Genomic DNA, 14808 nt, shown 5'->3' with positions numbered 1-14808 from the left:
TTTAAGGTCCCTCCCTAACCAAACCATTCTGTGATTCACTTAAGCCAAGGCGGGGGGAAAAACAACTCCCTGAATGATTTTGTACTTTATAAATCCCTGTCTCTGTACTTTCACCTTGAATCCGTTTTTTGTTTGTAGACGATCTAGATATAAAACACTTTGATGTAACTTTTACAGAAGCACAAGGGAGTTTTGGCTGGGTTTTTTTTGTTGTTGTTGTTGTTGTTTGTTTGTTTTTTAAGTTCTATATTTTATCAAAACATTCCCTGTTTTTGTGCAATTGACTCCTCGGTGGCAGCGTGGAAGCCCTTGCTTACATTTCTCAACTGATTTGCTCCTGCAGAGCGGGTCAGGTTGCTGTGTTGAGGTGTAGAGCAAGTCATGAGAGTGTCCTTGAAGCTCTTCGTAGCTGTGTTTTGGAGGGAAGTTTTGGCTCATGCACTGCCTGGACTGCACTGCTGGTGTCCTGTGAGGAGGGGAAACCCTTCTCCAGATGTTAATTCAGGGAGATTGGGGAACACAGTTCGTGCTGGGGTGCCTGCCATGAGCAGCAATGGCATTTTTACCCTGAACAAAGCTTTGTGTACTGTTCTTAGGTGATCTCAAGATCCATTTTTGTGTGAGGAAAGTAGGGGCTTAGCTGTGAGCTGGGAAGGATCACTATTGACAGGCCTGCACCTAAAAGTTCATCACTCTGATCTTACAGGGACACAAAAGCATTTTTGACAGCAGCAGCCCCCTGAATATCTGGCATTTTTGAGGTCAGCTGAGGCTCTGAAATCTGGATCCTTTTGTGTTCCTGCTGTGCTCACCTACCCAGAGCCTTTGGCTTCCCTGCCAGTTGGTGTCTTGATTTATTATTAATAATAAGTTATTCAGAGAAGGGCATCAGAGCTGGAGGGTCAGTCATATGAGGAGTGGCTGAGGGAGCTGGGAAAGGGGCTCAGCCTGGAGAAGAGGAGGCTCAGAGGGAACTTTGACTCTCCACAACCCCCTGACAGGAGAGTGCAGCCAGGTGAGGGTTTGGCTCTGCTCCCAGGGAACAGGGACAGGACAAGAGGAAACAGCCCCAAGCTGTGACAGGGGAGGTTGGACAACAGGAGGAATTTCTTCCTGGAAAGGATGGTTCAGGCATTGTCAGGGACTGCCCAGGGAGTTGGTAGAGTTCCCATCCCTGGAGATATCCAGGAAAAAACTGGATGTGGCACTCAGTGCTCTGGGCTGTGTGATAAGGTGGGGATCGGTCACAGTCTACCGTCTTGGAGGTCTTTTCCAATCTAAATGATTCAGTGATAAGAAGTTGATTAGCTAAAGCAGATTTCAGTATATATGGCTATTATTTGTTCCTGTATGGGTTTTATCCATATTGCTGGCATCAGCTGCTGCCCTGCACACAAGCCTCAGTGTTGGTGTCAGATTGCATAACCTTGGCTCAGGATTTGCCCTGCCCCGAGCACAGCCAGTGCAAAGGGCTTTGCAGGTGCTGGTGAGCCAGCAGCAGAGCGGCTTTCCACAAGTGACACATTTCTAATAAGGAGGAATATTGGTTGTGAGGGGCCTGGTGTGTTGTCCTTCTTGGGGCACAGCTGTGCCCTGGATCACAGGCTCTGGGACAGGTTTTGTGCTGCAGTTCCTTGAAAGCCAAGAACACTCTGGCTCAGCTGATCAAGCTCAAATCCGCTTAGCCAGAAGGTACACACTTCATCTGCTGCAAGCCAGCTGTGAACAACATGGATATGGCATGAAACCAGAAGATATTTAGGTGCAGCTCTGGGAATCCCTGTAGACAGAGCAGTGTAATAATGGACTAACCAGGGATTTGTTGAAGTGCTCCTGGTGCAATCCCAAGAGCTGAGCGTCAGTGCTGCTCTCACCCTCGCAGGATTGCCAAGGCTTAGCTGAAACAGTCAGAATGGAAAAAAGGAGTCCATTTTTCCAGCTGTATTTCATACTTTGCTGTCCCTAGGAGCAGACGCCTCCATTAGCAGGATAGTCCCTATCCACTCTAAAAAAAAACTCTGTGGAAAGAAAACATTTTCTTCCTCAGACATCCAGATTTCCATCTCCTGCCATTGCAAGTTATCAGCAGGAGTAGCTTCCTAACCCTGAGAAAAGATTTTGGTTTTGAGTCAGCTTTTTATTTCCTCCTTAGAACAGCACCGACAAAACAACATCTAATCCACTTGAGTAGCTCTAATTGTGTGGGTGTTAGCAGGCTTAGGCCTCTTCAGGGGAGGACAGTGGGGGAGTGTTGGAAAGCCTGGACGTGCTTTTGTTACGTAACAGGACCAGAGCTCTGTCCTGCACTAGAAATGCTCAGGAAGTGGCTGTGTTAGACTTAAGCTGTGTTGTCTTATTTTTTTTGTGTGTGGCTGAAGATGAGTGCAAAGAAAAAGGTAGATGTGATACTCCTTACCATCTGCTTTTTCTTAGATAGCCCTACAGATTTTGTTTTCTTTCAGAATTAATTACGGAAGAAACTTAGGAACTTCCAAGGAAAAGTAATAACTCAGATGTTAATATAATTTTCAATAATTATATGTATTGGTTGATACATTTTTGATTTTTATTTTTCTATGAGAGTAAGGTCAGCAAAGCAAACATTAGTAGCTCTGTTCCGATCTGGTAGATCCTCTAGTGAGTTCGGAGAGTTTGCTGATGTCAAAGGTCTGTGTTGGAATTGTCCTGCTCTGGGAAGTGCTGTGGGGATTGGAGATTCAGGAGACCTTGTCTTGGTAGACCAGCTCTCCTTCCAGTTCTGGTGAGAAGAGCTGTAGTCTGGGAGCTGTGGGAATGGTTAGGCCTGGCTGGAAGCTGTGGCATGTTTTATCCTAGGACAGTGTGTCCCTGGGTCCATGCCTGGTTTTGGGGTTGGCAGGAGAAGGGATGGGAGGGCTCCCTGCAGGGCTGAGGAGGATGGAGAAACAGAGAGTCTAAATCCAGCTAAGGGAATCTTGAGCTGTGCTTGAAGAATCAAGGAGCTGGAAAGATGCTGGACATAAGTGCTCCTACATGAATTTCTCCAGCAGAGTTTCCTTTTAGGATTAATGTCTGTGGGGCTCTGTCCTGTTTTTGATCAGAGCTCAGCTGGTGACTGACCACAGTGTGTTCTGCCCCAGGGCTGCAGTTCTCAGCTTCTCCCTTGGAATGCTTTCCAGAATGGCTCCATGGGCCAGCAGCTGTGTTCCTGCAGAAGCTGTTGTGTTAAGACCAAAACTTGCAGGGTCATTTGCCTTGGTTACAGGCTTTTGTGGGAAAAGTTGTGTGAGGAAGGACACAGCTTATCCAGGCTGATGGATGGTTGTTAGTGACTGGAAAGGAAAATGCAGTACAGAGCTGGGATGGTGGGGCACTCCCTAAAATCCTGAATAATCATTCTCCTGGCAGTCTGTCAGAGATGACTTCCTAAGTTATTACTGTTCAGAGGAAAATTAAACATTTAATTGCACAAATATTAGTTTCCTGAGTTTTTTTAAAGGTACAGCTTAAAAGACTTGAAGGAAAGGGTACGGAAAGGCTTCAGTTTTATTAAAAATACATAGAAACCATGTGCTTGCATCTCTTTGTTGAGATCCTTAATCTTGTGCCCATTTCCTTTTAAACTTTCAGGACATTTGAACATATACTTCAGAAGTGCTCATGGAAAATCCCGAGAATGGAAATTCTGCTTTTCTTAAGAGCTCTTCCAGTCTTAATATATGGTTGCAATGAGAAATTGAATTTAAAAACCTTCTCAGTGATGTGTCATAGCTGTGAAGTCTGTCACAGCAGGAACCCTTCAGTGCTGTGAAGGATGCCTGGACACCTGAGTCACTGGTTTTGCTTTCTGAAAGATGACAGCAAACGCCCTCCTGTAGTGAGCACTCAGCAAGACAGTGAAATGTTTGAAGGGTAAAATGTGAACTAGAGACACAATTTTATCAGGAAACTGTTTGCCCTTCCCTGGAGAGCAAAGGGAGGATGAGCTCCTGGTATTTCGGCTGCTGTCACCACCGCTGGCCCTTTGGTATGTTGGCAGTTTTGGGAGAGCACTGAGAGGTGTCTCTGACCACAGCTCAGCACAGGGGTGGGGACAAGCTTAGGAAAATCAGAGGTTTGCTTTGTAGTGCAAGGAAAATTGTCACAGTGCAGGAGCAGAGGTGGGAAGGAAAAAAAATTCTCAGTGCCCAGTTCCAACATCAGGAGAATGGATTTGGGAGCAACTTCAGCTCCAAGAGATCTCAGGACAGTAAGAAAATGTTTTGGCAATGCTGGTAGGACAATGTTGGTGGCACAATGCTGAGCATTTGCCAGGACATGGACACAGAGCAGGGGGGAAGAGCAGCTCCTGTGCTGCTGGAGTGGCTGTGCCTGGAGGAGGAGCAGAGTGGAAGGGGACAAGTGAAAGGAAGACTAGACTCATCAAGCCATGGATTTAGGCAAATACCAATGTATAGCTTCATGCAGATGCAGGTATTATTCATAGTTATTTATTGACCACCGTGCAAATCGATGTTGTCAGGGGGGGGTTAGGTTGGATATCAGGGCAAGGTTCTTCCCCCAGAGGGTGCTGGCACTGCCCAGGCTCCCCAGGGAATGGGCACAGCCCCGAGGCTGCCGGAGCTCCAGGAGCCTTTGGACAGCTCTGCCAGGGATGCCCAGGGTGGGGTTGTTGGGGTGTCTGTGCAGGGACTGGGCTTGACAGTCCTTGTGTGTCCCTTCCAAGTCAGGGCATTCTGTGCTTGTTATTCTATCATTTTTGAAAAGATTTAAAAGACAGTAAGATTAGAAGGAGATTCAAAATAAATACTTAGAGTTGCGTGCAGTGTCTTTTTTCAGCCCTTTGTATACTGTCAAGGAAAATTATGCACAAAAGTTATTGAAACTGTTGTCAGAAAGTGTTCCTATGGTAGTTATCTGTCTTTGGAGTAATCTCCTGGGAAATCCTGAGCTCCAGTTCTTTGGGAGTCTTTAAAGAGAAAACCACTCAGTCTGTTCCTTGCAGTCATGGCTGTGCTGGTGACACGTTTTTTATCTCTGAATTTAAATCCTCTCCAAGGTCTCTAGTTGCCCTTCCAGCAAATCCATACTGTCATGGTGTCACGGCACGGCTGGAGCAGGGGGATGTGGATGGTCCTGGGGAGGTGGTGATCACCTGGCTGGGGAACAGCATTCAGGAAACCACATGTGTAAAACCAGGATTGTACAGACAGCTTTGGGCTGGGACACAGCCTGGCAGCTCTGGATGAGCTGGTGTGGCCTCTGTGTGTTCAGGGATCTGGCTGGAACAGAATGGCTCTGGAGAGCCCCCGTGTGCTGCCCTCAGGTTTCTCTGTCTGTGAGCCAGAACTGGGATGTGTTACAGCAGTCTGGGAAGGGACTGTGTACAGCCCTGGTGTTTGTACCAGTTTGGTTTGCTGTACCTGCCTCTTACAGAGATTTATATGCTGCTGCTCCTGTTTTCCCCAGAAGTGATCCTTACTCTGTTGTGTTCTAACAGCAGTAAGGTGTGACAATTCCAAACCCAGCTGCCAGCACTTGGGGAGGTCCTGGCTTTTAATGGATGCCTCTTCCAGCTGGGCTGCTACAGCCTCTACTTGCTAGATTATACCTAACTTTTCAAGTTTTGTTGCAAGATTTCAGGTATTTCATCCAGAGCTTTTCAGTGAATAAAGAAAATCAGTGTTGGATTGCACTTTTTGTGCTTGTATGAGACAAAAAAATTCCACAGAGGAAAGGAGCCCTGAAAGACCCAGTGCTGATTTTGATTGCTATTCAGTAAAATTTCCCCATAAAGAAAAGCATTTTTGCTTATAAATGAAAAGCATTGACTAGCTGCTGTTATGGAAAACAGGAGATGCAGTTTTTGACCAAAATGGCTGTGAAGAAAGACAGCTCCACAAAGTCTGATTGAATTTTAATCCCTTCCCAGAATCCAAAATCTTTGCATTGGCAAATACCACCCGGCCACAATGGAAATATCCAGATCCAGGGTAGCCTCAAATACAGAGCAGGGACCACAAGTCAGAGCTTGCAGTGAAACCAAAGACGTGTTAAATCAAGAGAAAGAAAACCTTTTTTTTAAATTTTTTTTTGAAAGCACTTAAATGATGATGAGAGCAAGGAAACATTTGCTTCACTCTTTCAGAATTTCAGTTCTGAAAGTTTCCTGTGGCTGCCTCTTGGAGCCTGGGGCAGGGAGAGGAAGCCCTGCTAGTACAGAAATGGAGATGGCTCAGATGGATCCTGCCCCAAACCAAGAAGCATATATGTAATTAACAATATGGTGTTAAACCCAACACAAGGTTTTAATGTTAATTAAAGGGGTTTGGACTTTCGTGACAGTATTTGAGTGCTGAATTCTGCTCTGTGCTGCTGGAACCTGAGATTGCAGTCTGTGCACGTCATCCCTGCCTGTGGTATCTTCCACATCAGCTGGAGCTGGAGAGTTGGACTCCTTCCCTGGCATTTTGCTCTGTGCACTTTGCCCAGCAATTAATCCTGTTTCTCCTACTGCCTGTGGGTTTGTCCTCCTCCCACACCTGGGATGGGGCAGTGGTGGAGCTCCTTTGGCTCCCTCTGTGCTCAGGATCTCAAGGGGAAATGGAATCTGTAACTTGCAAGAGCTGACCCAGAGCCCAAATTATGAGAAATCATTTTGGCTTTCTGGTTTGGTCCTCTGCTATTTTGCCTGCTTGGAAGGAAACTGTTTCATTCTCCAGCAGTGCTGGTTGATTTCTCTCATTCAGAAAGCAGGGAAAAGGTAAAAACTGGAGAGAATTTTATGTCCTAAGTGTGCTTATGCTGCTTCAATCACTGCTTGTAGCAAGAAAACCTAGTACTTCAAGACCCTTGAAGTTCTTATTTACCTAAAAATTTAGGTATTTCATCAGGAAAAGAATCCTAAGTACTTGGGAATCTTACAAAGAGGGTGAGGACCCACATTGGCTACATTGACAGGCTGAGTTCTCAGCTTGAATCAGTTTTCTGGTCTTCCTGTATAACAAGCAGAGAAAAGGGTTAAATTCTCAGTCAGAAGTTGGACTATATTTGCATATAATTGTCTAATCAGGAATTGAATGGCCCTTTGGAATTGTGCACTGAGATGTATCTGAGAGTGATGTCTTGGCTGAAAGAATAAGAAGTGAGATTTAAGCAGGTGGGAGGGAAAATGTCACTTAACCACATAAAGGTTCAGAATGAGAACAACGTAGGGGTTTAAGCCTGAGAGTAAGAGCAAATCCACAAATGTGTCAGGGAGGATCAGGATGGAAATCAGGGAAGGTTCTTCCCCCAGAGGGTGCTGGCACTGCCCAGGCTCCCCAGGGAATGGGCACGGCCCCGAGGCTGCCAGAGCTCCAGGAGCCTTTGGACAGCTCTGCCAGGGATGCCCAGGGTGGGTTTGTTGGGGTGTCTGTGCAGGGACAGGGGCTGGGCTGGGTGATCCTGTGGGTCCCTCTCAGCTCAGGACATTCAGTTTTCTAAGGTTTGCCTTGCGATGCTGACCAGAGGCTTGGGGTTTTCTTTATTTTGTTGTTTTTATTTGGAGGGCACACAAAGCATTTATAAACCGAGCCAAAAATCCTGCTGGAATTGTTGTCTGCTTTACCTTCTCCTGCGCACAAGGATGAGTCCCTTTGTTGGGGTTGGTGTAAATAGCTCTGAAGTATCAGAGAAGAAAGGAGTTAAAGTTTGGTCAGCATTGACTGGATGGTGGATTTTAATTAAATGCCCTAAGCACCTCCTTGACAAATCTGGTGTTAACCTGGAAGGCTTCAAAATATCTTTTGTGGATTTTAGGCTGAATATTTTAGTCTTGTGCTGTTACCTTTATTTTAGGCGTTAAACACAGTGATGGATATTAAAGGTTGTTTTTTGTGGTTTTTTTTTTTTTGGTTTGGTTGGTTGGTTGGTTGGTTTTTTTTGTTTTTTGTGGGTTTTTTTGGGTTTTTTTTTTTTTTTTTTTTTTTTTGTTTTTTTTTTGTTTTTTTTGTTTTTTTTTGTTTTGTTTTTTTTGTTTTTTTTGTTTTTTTTTGGGTTTTTTGGGTTTTTTTTCTACTTTAGGGAAAAGGGAGAAACATTGAAGAAAGTTTGGACAGCTATTAAAGCAAATGCCAAGTGTTCTTTTTTATGGTTGCAGATTGTTTCTCAGGATAATGCCAGCCTTGTTGTTCTGCTGATTTAGTTGGTGATCTCCATTTACAACCAGCCCAAGATTACAGAGGGAGTTTTCTGTCTGTCTTTGATATGTTCCTGCTTGTAAATCTTGGTGGTTTGGGTCATTGCTGTGACCAGTAGTAACTCCAGGGACTTGGCTGAGGAAATACTCCTTTCTGGCTGAATGCATCAAGTAATGAAGCCTTTCCATCCTCAGCATTCTACATCTTAGACCAGTGTAATTTGAGATAGTGTCGGGGCACCCATTTCCTCCTTCACTGACCTATCAATTGGAGTCCTGCTAATGGAATTGTTTAAAGGCTAATGTGTTCCCATTTAAAAATACACAATCAATATAAAAGTACAGAATGAGATTATGTACTCTAAATGACATCTGCTTTAAGCCCTGTGCTGCTTAAGATACTTCGCATCTGTAAAATTTTGCAGCTGCCCATCCTGGATATATTGCTGCATGGAAAAAGGTACTGGATTTTGTAAGCTCTTTTTCCAGGAAGGTGATAAGGTTATTTTCCTGGTTATGAAGCACTGGACACACTGGAATCACATTCTGTCTTTGTTGCAGATCACAGAGGCCTTGTTGAAGGAAAGAGATAAACAGGCAAAGTGGAATGGGATCCCCTTGCTGTTGCAGAAGCTGTATGAGCACAGCCACCCCAACAGCGACTTCTCCCAGTGCCAAAGCATCCTAAAGGTACTGCCTGCACCCTTCTTTCTAAAGCCTGAGATAAATAATAATTGTGGTTTTCTTTAAAGTCTACTGTGATCATACTCTATTAATTTTTTAAGCTGTCTGTATGATGGTATCTGTCCAAAATTGGCCGGTAAGTAAGAGCTAGGGATGCAGGTAGTGATTAGTCCACAGATAGCAGAAGATAATTGTGTTTATACTGATGAACAGGGAGGGTTTTTGAGCCATCTCTTTATTTTTTCCCTACATGCAGGAAATTTCTCCACTCCTTTCGATGGAAGCCATGGTTTATGTCACAGAAGACAGAAAAGCTGCTCAAGAGTCCAGTTTCCCAAACACGTACACCTTTGACTTGTTTGGAGGAGTCGATGTAAGTGTGTCTTTTCAGTATCAAAAGATCTGCATGATAATCATCCCCTTGAAAAATCTCTTCAGTGAGGTCTTTGAAGCTTCTAAATGCAAGCTACAGAATGACTGTACCAGTTTGATGTTAAGCATTAGAATTGGGCCACTTTCTGTTAATCAAAATAGGAAAAGGGTGTGTTTTTTCAAGGTGTTACATCCAAAGTGAGGTGCTTTGTTCTTATATGACATAGAATACTTGGCTATTTCTTTACTCAGTCTGTTTTTACCTTTAAAAAGATTAGACATTTTGTTTCTGAATGAAGACAGTTTCAAATGATTCCTGGTTGTGAGATAAAACACAATTGGCACTGGAGCTGTGAGAATTTCACTTAACACTGGTGGATCTCTGGCAGTTTAAGCACACCAGGACTCTGTCTTAACCAAGCTGTCTGTGGTTATTGCTTCATCTGTGGCCGTTTTTAAGCAGAACTGGAAGGTTTCTGTGGACATTCTGGCAATTTATCATTTTGTTTATTTGCTTTAATTCTACATTGCACAAATACCCATTTGCTCAGTTTTATGGTGCCCGACTCTGGCTTGGCTTTCATTAGAAATGTATGATTTCTATTTTCCAGTGAACTAATTGATGCTCCTTTTCATTTAGTTTAACTAAACAGATTTTGCTATTAATTGTCACACTTAGCTTGCATTTACTTAAAGCTGCTGTTTGTTTTGAACTGAACTCTGGTTTAGTTGCTGCTGTCAGTTGAGGGCAAAAGCCTTCAGCTACTCAAGCAAATGAGAACACTATGAAAATGTTTTGAATTTCCCTTGTTTTTAAAAGGAAATAGTGGTACTTCTGTAGAAATTATTTTAACTAGTGCACAGTATCTCTGTGTGTTGGGGACAAGGTTTTTGTTTGGCTTGGTTGGTTGAGGCTTGGTCGTTTTTTTCCCCTTGGGCTGGAGATGGTGAATATCAGATGCACTATAATTACCTGGTGCTATGGTCAGAGATTTGGCCAATAAAGATGGGTTTAATGTGATTAAAGGCAGTGATGGAAGCCAGTGCTGTGTGTTTTCAAATATCCTGCTCTAGGATTTGAAGGAGAAGAAGTTTGATCTGCTGACGCTGTGTGTGCCATGTGCTGATTGTATGTCGCAATATTTTGAGCTGTGGAACCTGAGTAACTTTGAAGGACACTCAGTTTGCAGTGTACTCTCTAGGCTATAGTCTGTTCCAGTTAAACTGTTTTTTCATTCTGACAGCCTTTACATGGAGGAAGAACAAAACCAGCTCAATGGCTCCGCCCTTTATATGAATCCATGTGAAATAAGACCTGAGAGTACAAATAGACGAACCTCATGGATTTTATACTTGATTGTAACCCCATCCCAAGAAATGCAATCTCATAATTTCTTTTCTGCTCCTTGCGCCTCTGGGGAGAGTCAGAAAACCCGAGAAAAACCCATAAACCCCAAACTTTGAGGTGTGCATTCTCTTCCTAAAACACAAGCCATTAATATGAGATCTGTATTACTGCAGTCATTTTTTCTCTACACTATTAATGTTACAGCTACTACTACAAATATTGCTAGAAAATGTATATTCCTCTTAAAGGCTGCCTATTTATTAATTTATTTGTCAGTACTTTAATGTAGCCTCCAGTGATGTCAGGTGGTTTCCTCTGTCTGGGTCAGTAGTTCATTAAAAGAAGGGTAACATTAAGATGGAACCAATAGATCAAGTTATAAACTCTTAAGTATTTTGTGAGTTGGCACTGACTGGGTGATGCCTGCATTGCTGTTAACAATTTTAAACTGAATTTTAAAACCAGCAACATTTGCAGAGGTTCTTGCAGAAGTCATCAGTTCCTTCTGTTCCAACTTTGATTTTTAAATTAAGTGCTGTTTTTTCAAATGTTTTAAGCTAAACCAGTGGTACAGACAAGATCAGCTAAAGATCAGTTCCACATCAGTCAGAACCACAGACCTGGTCTTGAAAAGCTGATGATTATATTCCTTAAATAGAAATATAAATGTTAATACACATACAGGTCCTGTACTCAAGCAGTGGCTTTTTGGTGCTGAGATAAAATCTGAAGCTGCTAAATTCTGTCTGAACCTGAAATGTTTTTGAAGCCCAGCAAGATTTGGGAAAGCCTTTACAAAATTTGCATCTCTTTGCAGATTATTGCTGAAGATTCCTTATTTTAAGAGATGTGTGATCACCATCTTTGATGTTATCTGGAGGCATGTGAAATTACATTCCTTGCAAGCTCGAGTTCTTTAAAACTTATCAGCGGGAGATTATTTTGTTCAGCTCTTACTGTTTCTTCAGAGTAAATACAACTATTATTTGTCAGTGTGATTTTGATACCAGTTGGGGGTTTGATTGTAGAACTTTCATTATTCACCTCTGTGACTTCAGCAGAGACAGGTTTGGGTTTGTCACTGACAAATTAATTGGTTATTTGTATCTCAGTGATCATTCCCTTAATTCTTAATCTTATTTTTACAGCTTTTAGTAGAAATTCTCATGAGACCAACTCTTATTACACAGAAAAAGAAGCAGAAAAGTAAGTAAATAGGTGGTTTGTCTCTTTTTCTTTTCCCCAATCTTGCCTGTTGCAGACAGAAATGGTTCTATTTTTCTGTTATTCTCTTTCCATCCCAGCAATTTCCTGTTGATTCATTTAGGAATGAATCATTGGTTTCTTTGTTCTCCGTGGTACTGATTCGTGCTGGGATTTGGGAGAGTCACCTGTTTGTGGCACAGTTCCGGAGATTCACGCACTCAGCACAACACACTTGACTCAAAGCTCTAAATCTGCAATCACTGGAAACTCTTATTGTTCCTGTGGCTACAGCTACAATAAAAAATTATTAATAATAAGCCACAAAACATTGTTTATGTAATGGGAGCTGCAGAGATTGTGCGATGAGCAGCTCAGGAAAACAGCACGCTGTTTGTTACATGACTGCTCATTTCCACATTGCTGTAAGGAGAGGGGGTGCAGTGGCTTCAGCTCAACTTTCCTGCTGGAACAGCTTGGCTGCAGTGTTTTCATTTCCCCTGTTTGGGATTCTGCTGCTTCCCTGAGCCCTGCTGAGGGAAGGGAATGTCATGGTGTACCCTGAGCCCTCCAGCCAGGGAACTTCAAAGGTGAAGTGACTTGAACTGGAGCTTTAAGCAATTTTTAAGGTCTGTACTGAAAACATGCTTTAAATATTAAAATGCTGTGGTAAAGCAGATGGAAAGTTTTTCTGTGAAGTCCAGGTGCTGAGAAAACAAGCACAAGTTTCCAGTGGAGAAAACTGCATGAACTCATTTTTTTCCCCCATACAAAAATAATTTAGCATATGAATAGGTCGGGTGTAGAGTGTTTCTTGTGGCTTCTACCCCATCAGGCATTCGCATGTATGCTCTGAGCTGGCAGCCTGTAATTGTCACCCATCCCAGAGCTCTCCATGTCCCTCCCACGGGCACTGGAGTTCCTTGGCAGGGAATGGCTGCTGACTGTCTGCTCTCTCCCTTGCAGTAAGTGATGACCTCATCAAGGACTGTTTAAGCATACTGTACAACACCTGTATATGTGTAAGTACAACTCTTCTGGTCACTTTTTACTTGTGCTGCTTGATAAGACAACAAACAGACTCCTTTAAGTGTAATTTAAACTTACTCTGAGGCTTTATATTAAAATTCCTTCAGTTAAATACAGGATCACTATATTTTGATGTGTTGCTCAAATAATTTGTTTTCTGAGCTGCATTGTCAAGCTTAAGTTCCCTTGTTTGGGTCTCTCTGTCCCTATGTTTCCATAGGAAAACTGTGCCAGCCTTTGTTACGTTCCAGCTTAAAATCTGAAGCTGGGAGTGGATGCCTGTTATGCCCAGCTACAGCTGGTCTTGTTCAGAATTGGGGCTGGCAAAAGGTTTTAAATTTGATCCTGCCACTCCATGTGCTGAATTTTAGTTCAGTTCAGTTGTGGCAGATCAGTGCAAAGGAAGGTGCTGGGTTAAAGGCCTCTGGAAACACCTCATCATTAAAATCCTGAAGCTGAAAGCAAAGGCCTCAGATTATGCATGCAGGGAACATCCTCAGGATTGTTTACTTCATCACACACCTCATTATGCCATAACCTAGGGAACATTGTTTAACAAAAATTTAAAAAAAGAGCCAGTTAGTGGCTTGGAGCTCTTCCAAAAACATCAGTCTAATCTCCAGAGTTTGAGTCTTACTAGATCATGTCTCACTGATAAGGATCTGTGTACACATGGAAGGGGGAAGAGAGGGAACACTTTTTTCCTTGGCTTGGATGATTTATTTTTTTTACCTGCAGGTAATGCAACTTTTGCAAACTGAGAATAGCATGATATGCTAAAAAACAAGTTTGCAATTTCTAGTCTAGCTGCTCTGTTTTAATTCACTTTGATATTACTGCTGGGGTTGGATGAGGAGTGTCCAGGATCACAGAAATGGTCTGTGGGCAATATTAGCTGCTTTTATGCTTATTTGTAAATATTGGGGAATTGTCTTTGCTAGTCTGGTTCTGTGAGCACTGAGAATGTGTCAGTCATGGATAAAACACAGTGTTGCAAGCAGTGAGGATGTAATTGTGAGTTCCAGGAAAGCCTGACTGTGCTCTCAGCAAAGCTCAGAGCATGAAAGGCAACCATAAACTTGGGTTTTCCTGCCTCAGCCTGACTTTGGGGTTCATCATCATCTATTTAGGCCAGCGTTTGATCCGGGTTGCTCAGACAAGGCAGTGCTGAGGGTTCAGGAGCTGCTGTGTGTGCAGACCATGGCATGGGGCTGGTCACAGCTTGTGTGGCAAAGCAGAGCCAGGCCCCTGTGCTGTGTGCCCAGGCAGACAGGGTTGGTTTTAGGTTTCAGACAAGGAAACAACTGCCTTGAGGTGAAGTCTCTCATCCCGGCACTGGAGCCTCTCATCCCGGAGGTGTTGCCGGCGCCAGGTTGACTTCAAACAAGGGCTGGAGCTGGTTTTGGTTGCCACAAACACAACGTTTCCTGGTTTCAGGAGCAGCTGGCTCAGCACCACATCATCTGTAGGGCTGTCCTGCACGTGCTGTGCCATGTGGCTGCTCGGGGTGGGCTCTCAGTGCCTCTGTGTGTGCTCGTTTCAGACGGAAGGAGTCACAAGGCGGCTCGCAGAGAGAAACGACTTTGTGTTGTTCCTGTTTACACTGATGACAAACAAGAAGACATTCCTACAGACTGCAACACTGATTGAAGATATCCTGGGAGTTAAAAAGGTTGGTTACTGCTTCCTTGATATCATTTGTATGGCTTTTCAGCCCAGGAGAGGAGAAACAGCTGTTTATTTGAAAAGTTGCTGAGGATAGTCCTCTAAGCTGCCATTCACACTTCTTGTAGCTTATTTGAAACTTGCCTGTCCATAGTGATAATTAACTTCAATCCCTTCTCGTAAAGAAGCCAAACTATTCATGTGGTGTCATATCTGTAGTGCTTTTACCCAGTTCAGACAATGATGGGAGCTGTGTCCCCATGGTCTGAGTACCTCACTGTCATTAAAGAACAGCTAATATTACAAATTAAGAAGATGAACCTCACATAAATTCAGTTTTCATCCTTAC

At 43.3% G+C, this 14808-nt stretch overlaps 1 protein-coding gene across 1 annotated transcript in view; it reads left to right on the top strand.

Moving 5' to 3' along the window:
* The window catches only part of TRPC4AP (transient receptor potential cation channel subfamily C member 4 associated protein), a gene marked incomplete at its 5' end in the record, with an annotated part of 36387 nt that overhangs the window by 2341 nt on the left and 19238 nt on the right, over positions 1-14808 (top strand). The window contains 5 exons of the mRNA XM_083873493.1: positions 8720-8848; positions 9099-9215; positions 11711-11768; positions 12732-12787; positions 14338-14466. Coding sequence (XP_083729619.1) covers positions 8720-8848; positions 9099-9215; positions 11711-11768; positions 12732-12787; positions 14338-14466 — 489 coding nt within the window. The remainder of the gene's footprint in view (positions 1-8719; positions 8849-9098; positions 9216-11710; positions 11769-12731; positions 12788-14337; positions 14467-14808) is intronic.

The sequence above is a fragment of the Zosterops lateralis genome, assembly GCF_965231275.1.
Source record: "Zosterops lateralis genome assembly, chromosome: 16".
Lineage (NCBI taxonomy): Eukaryota > Metazoa > Chordata > Aves > Passeriformes > Zosteropidae > Zosterops > Zosterops lateralis.
This window is presented reverse-complemented; position numbering and strand designations above follow the sequence as displayed.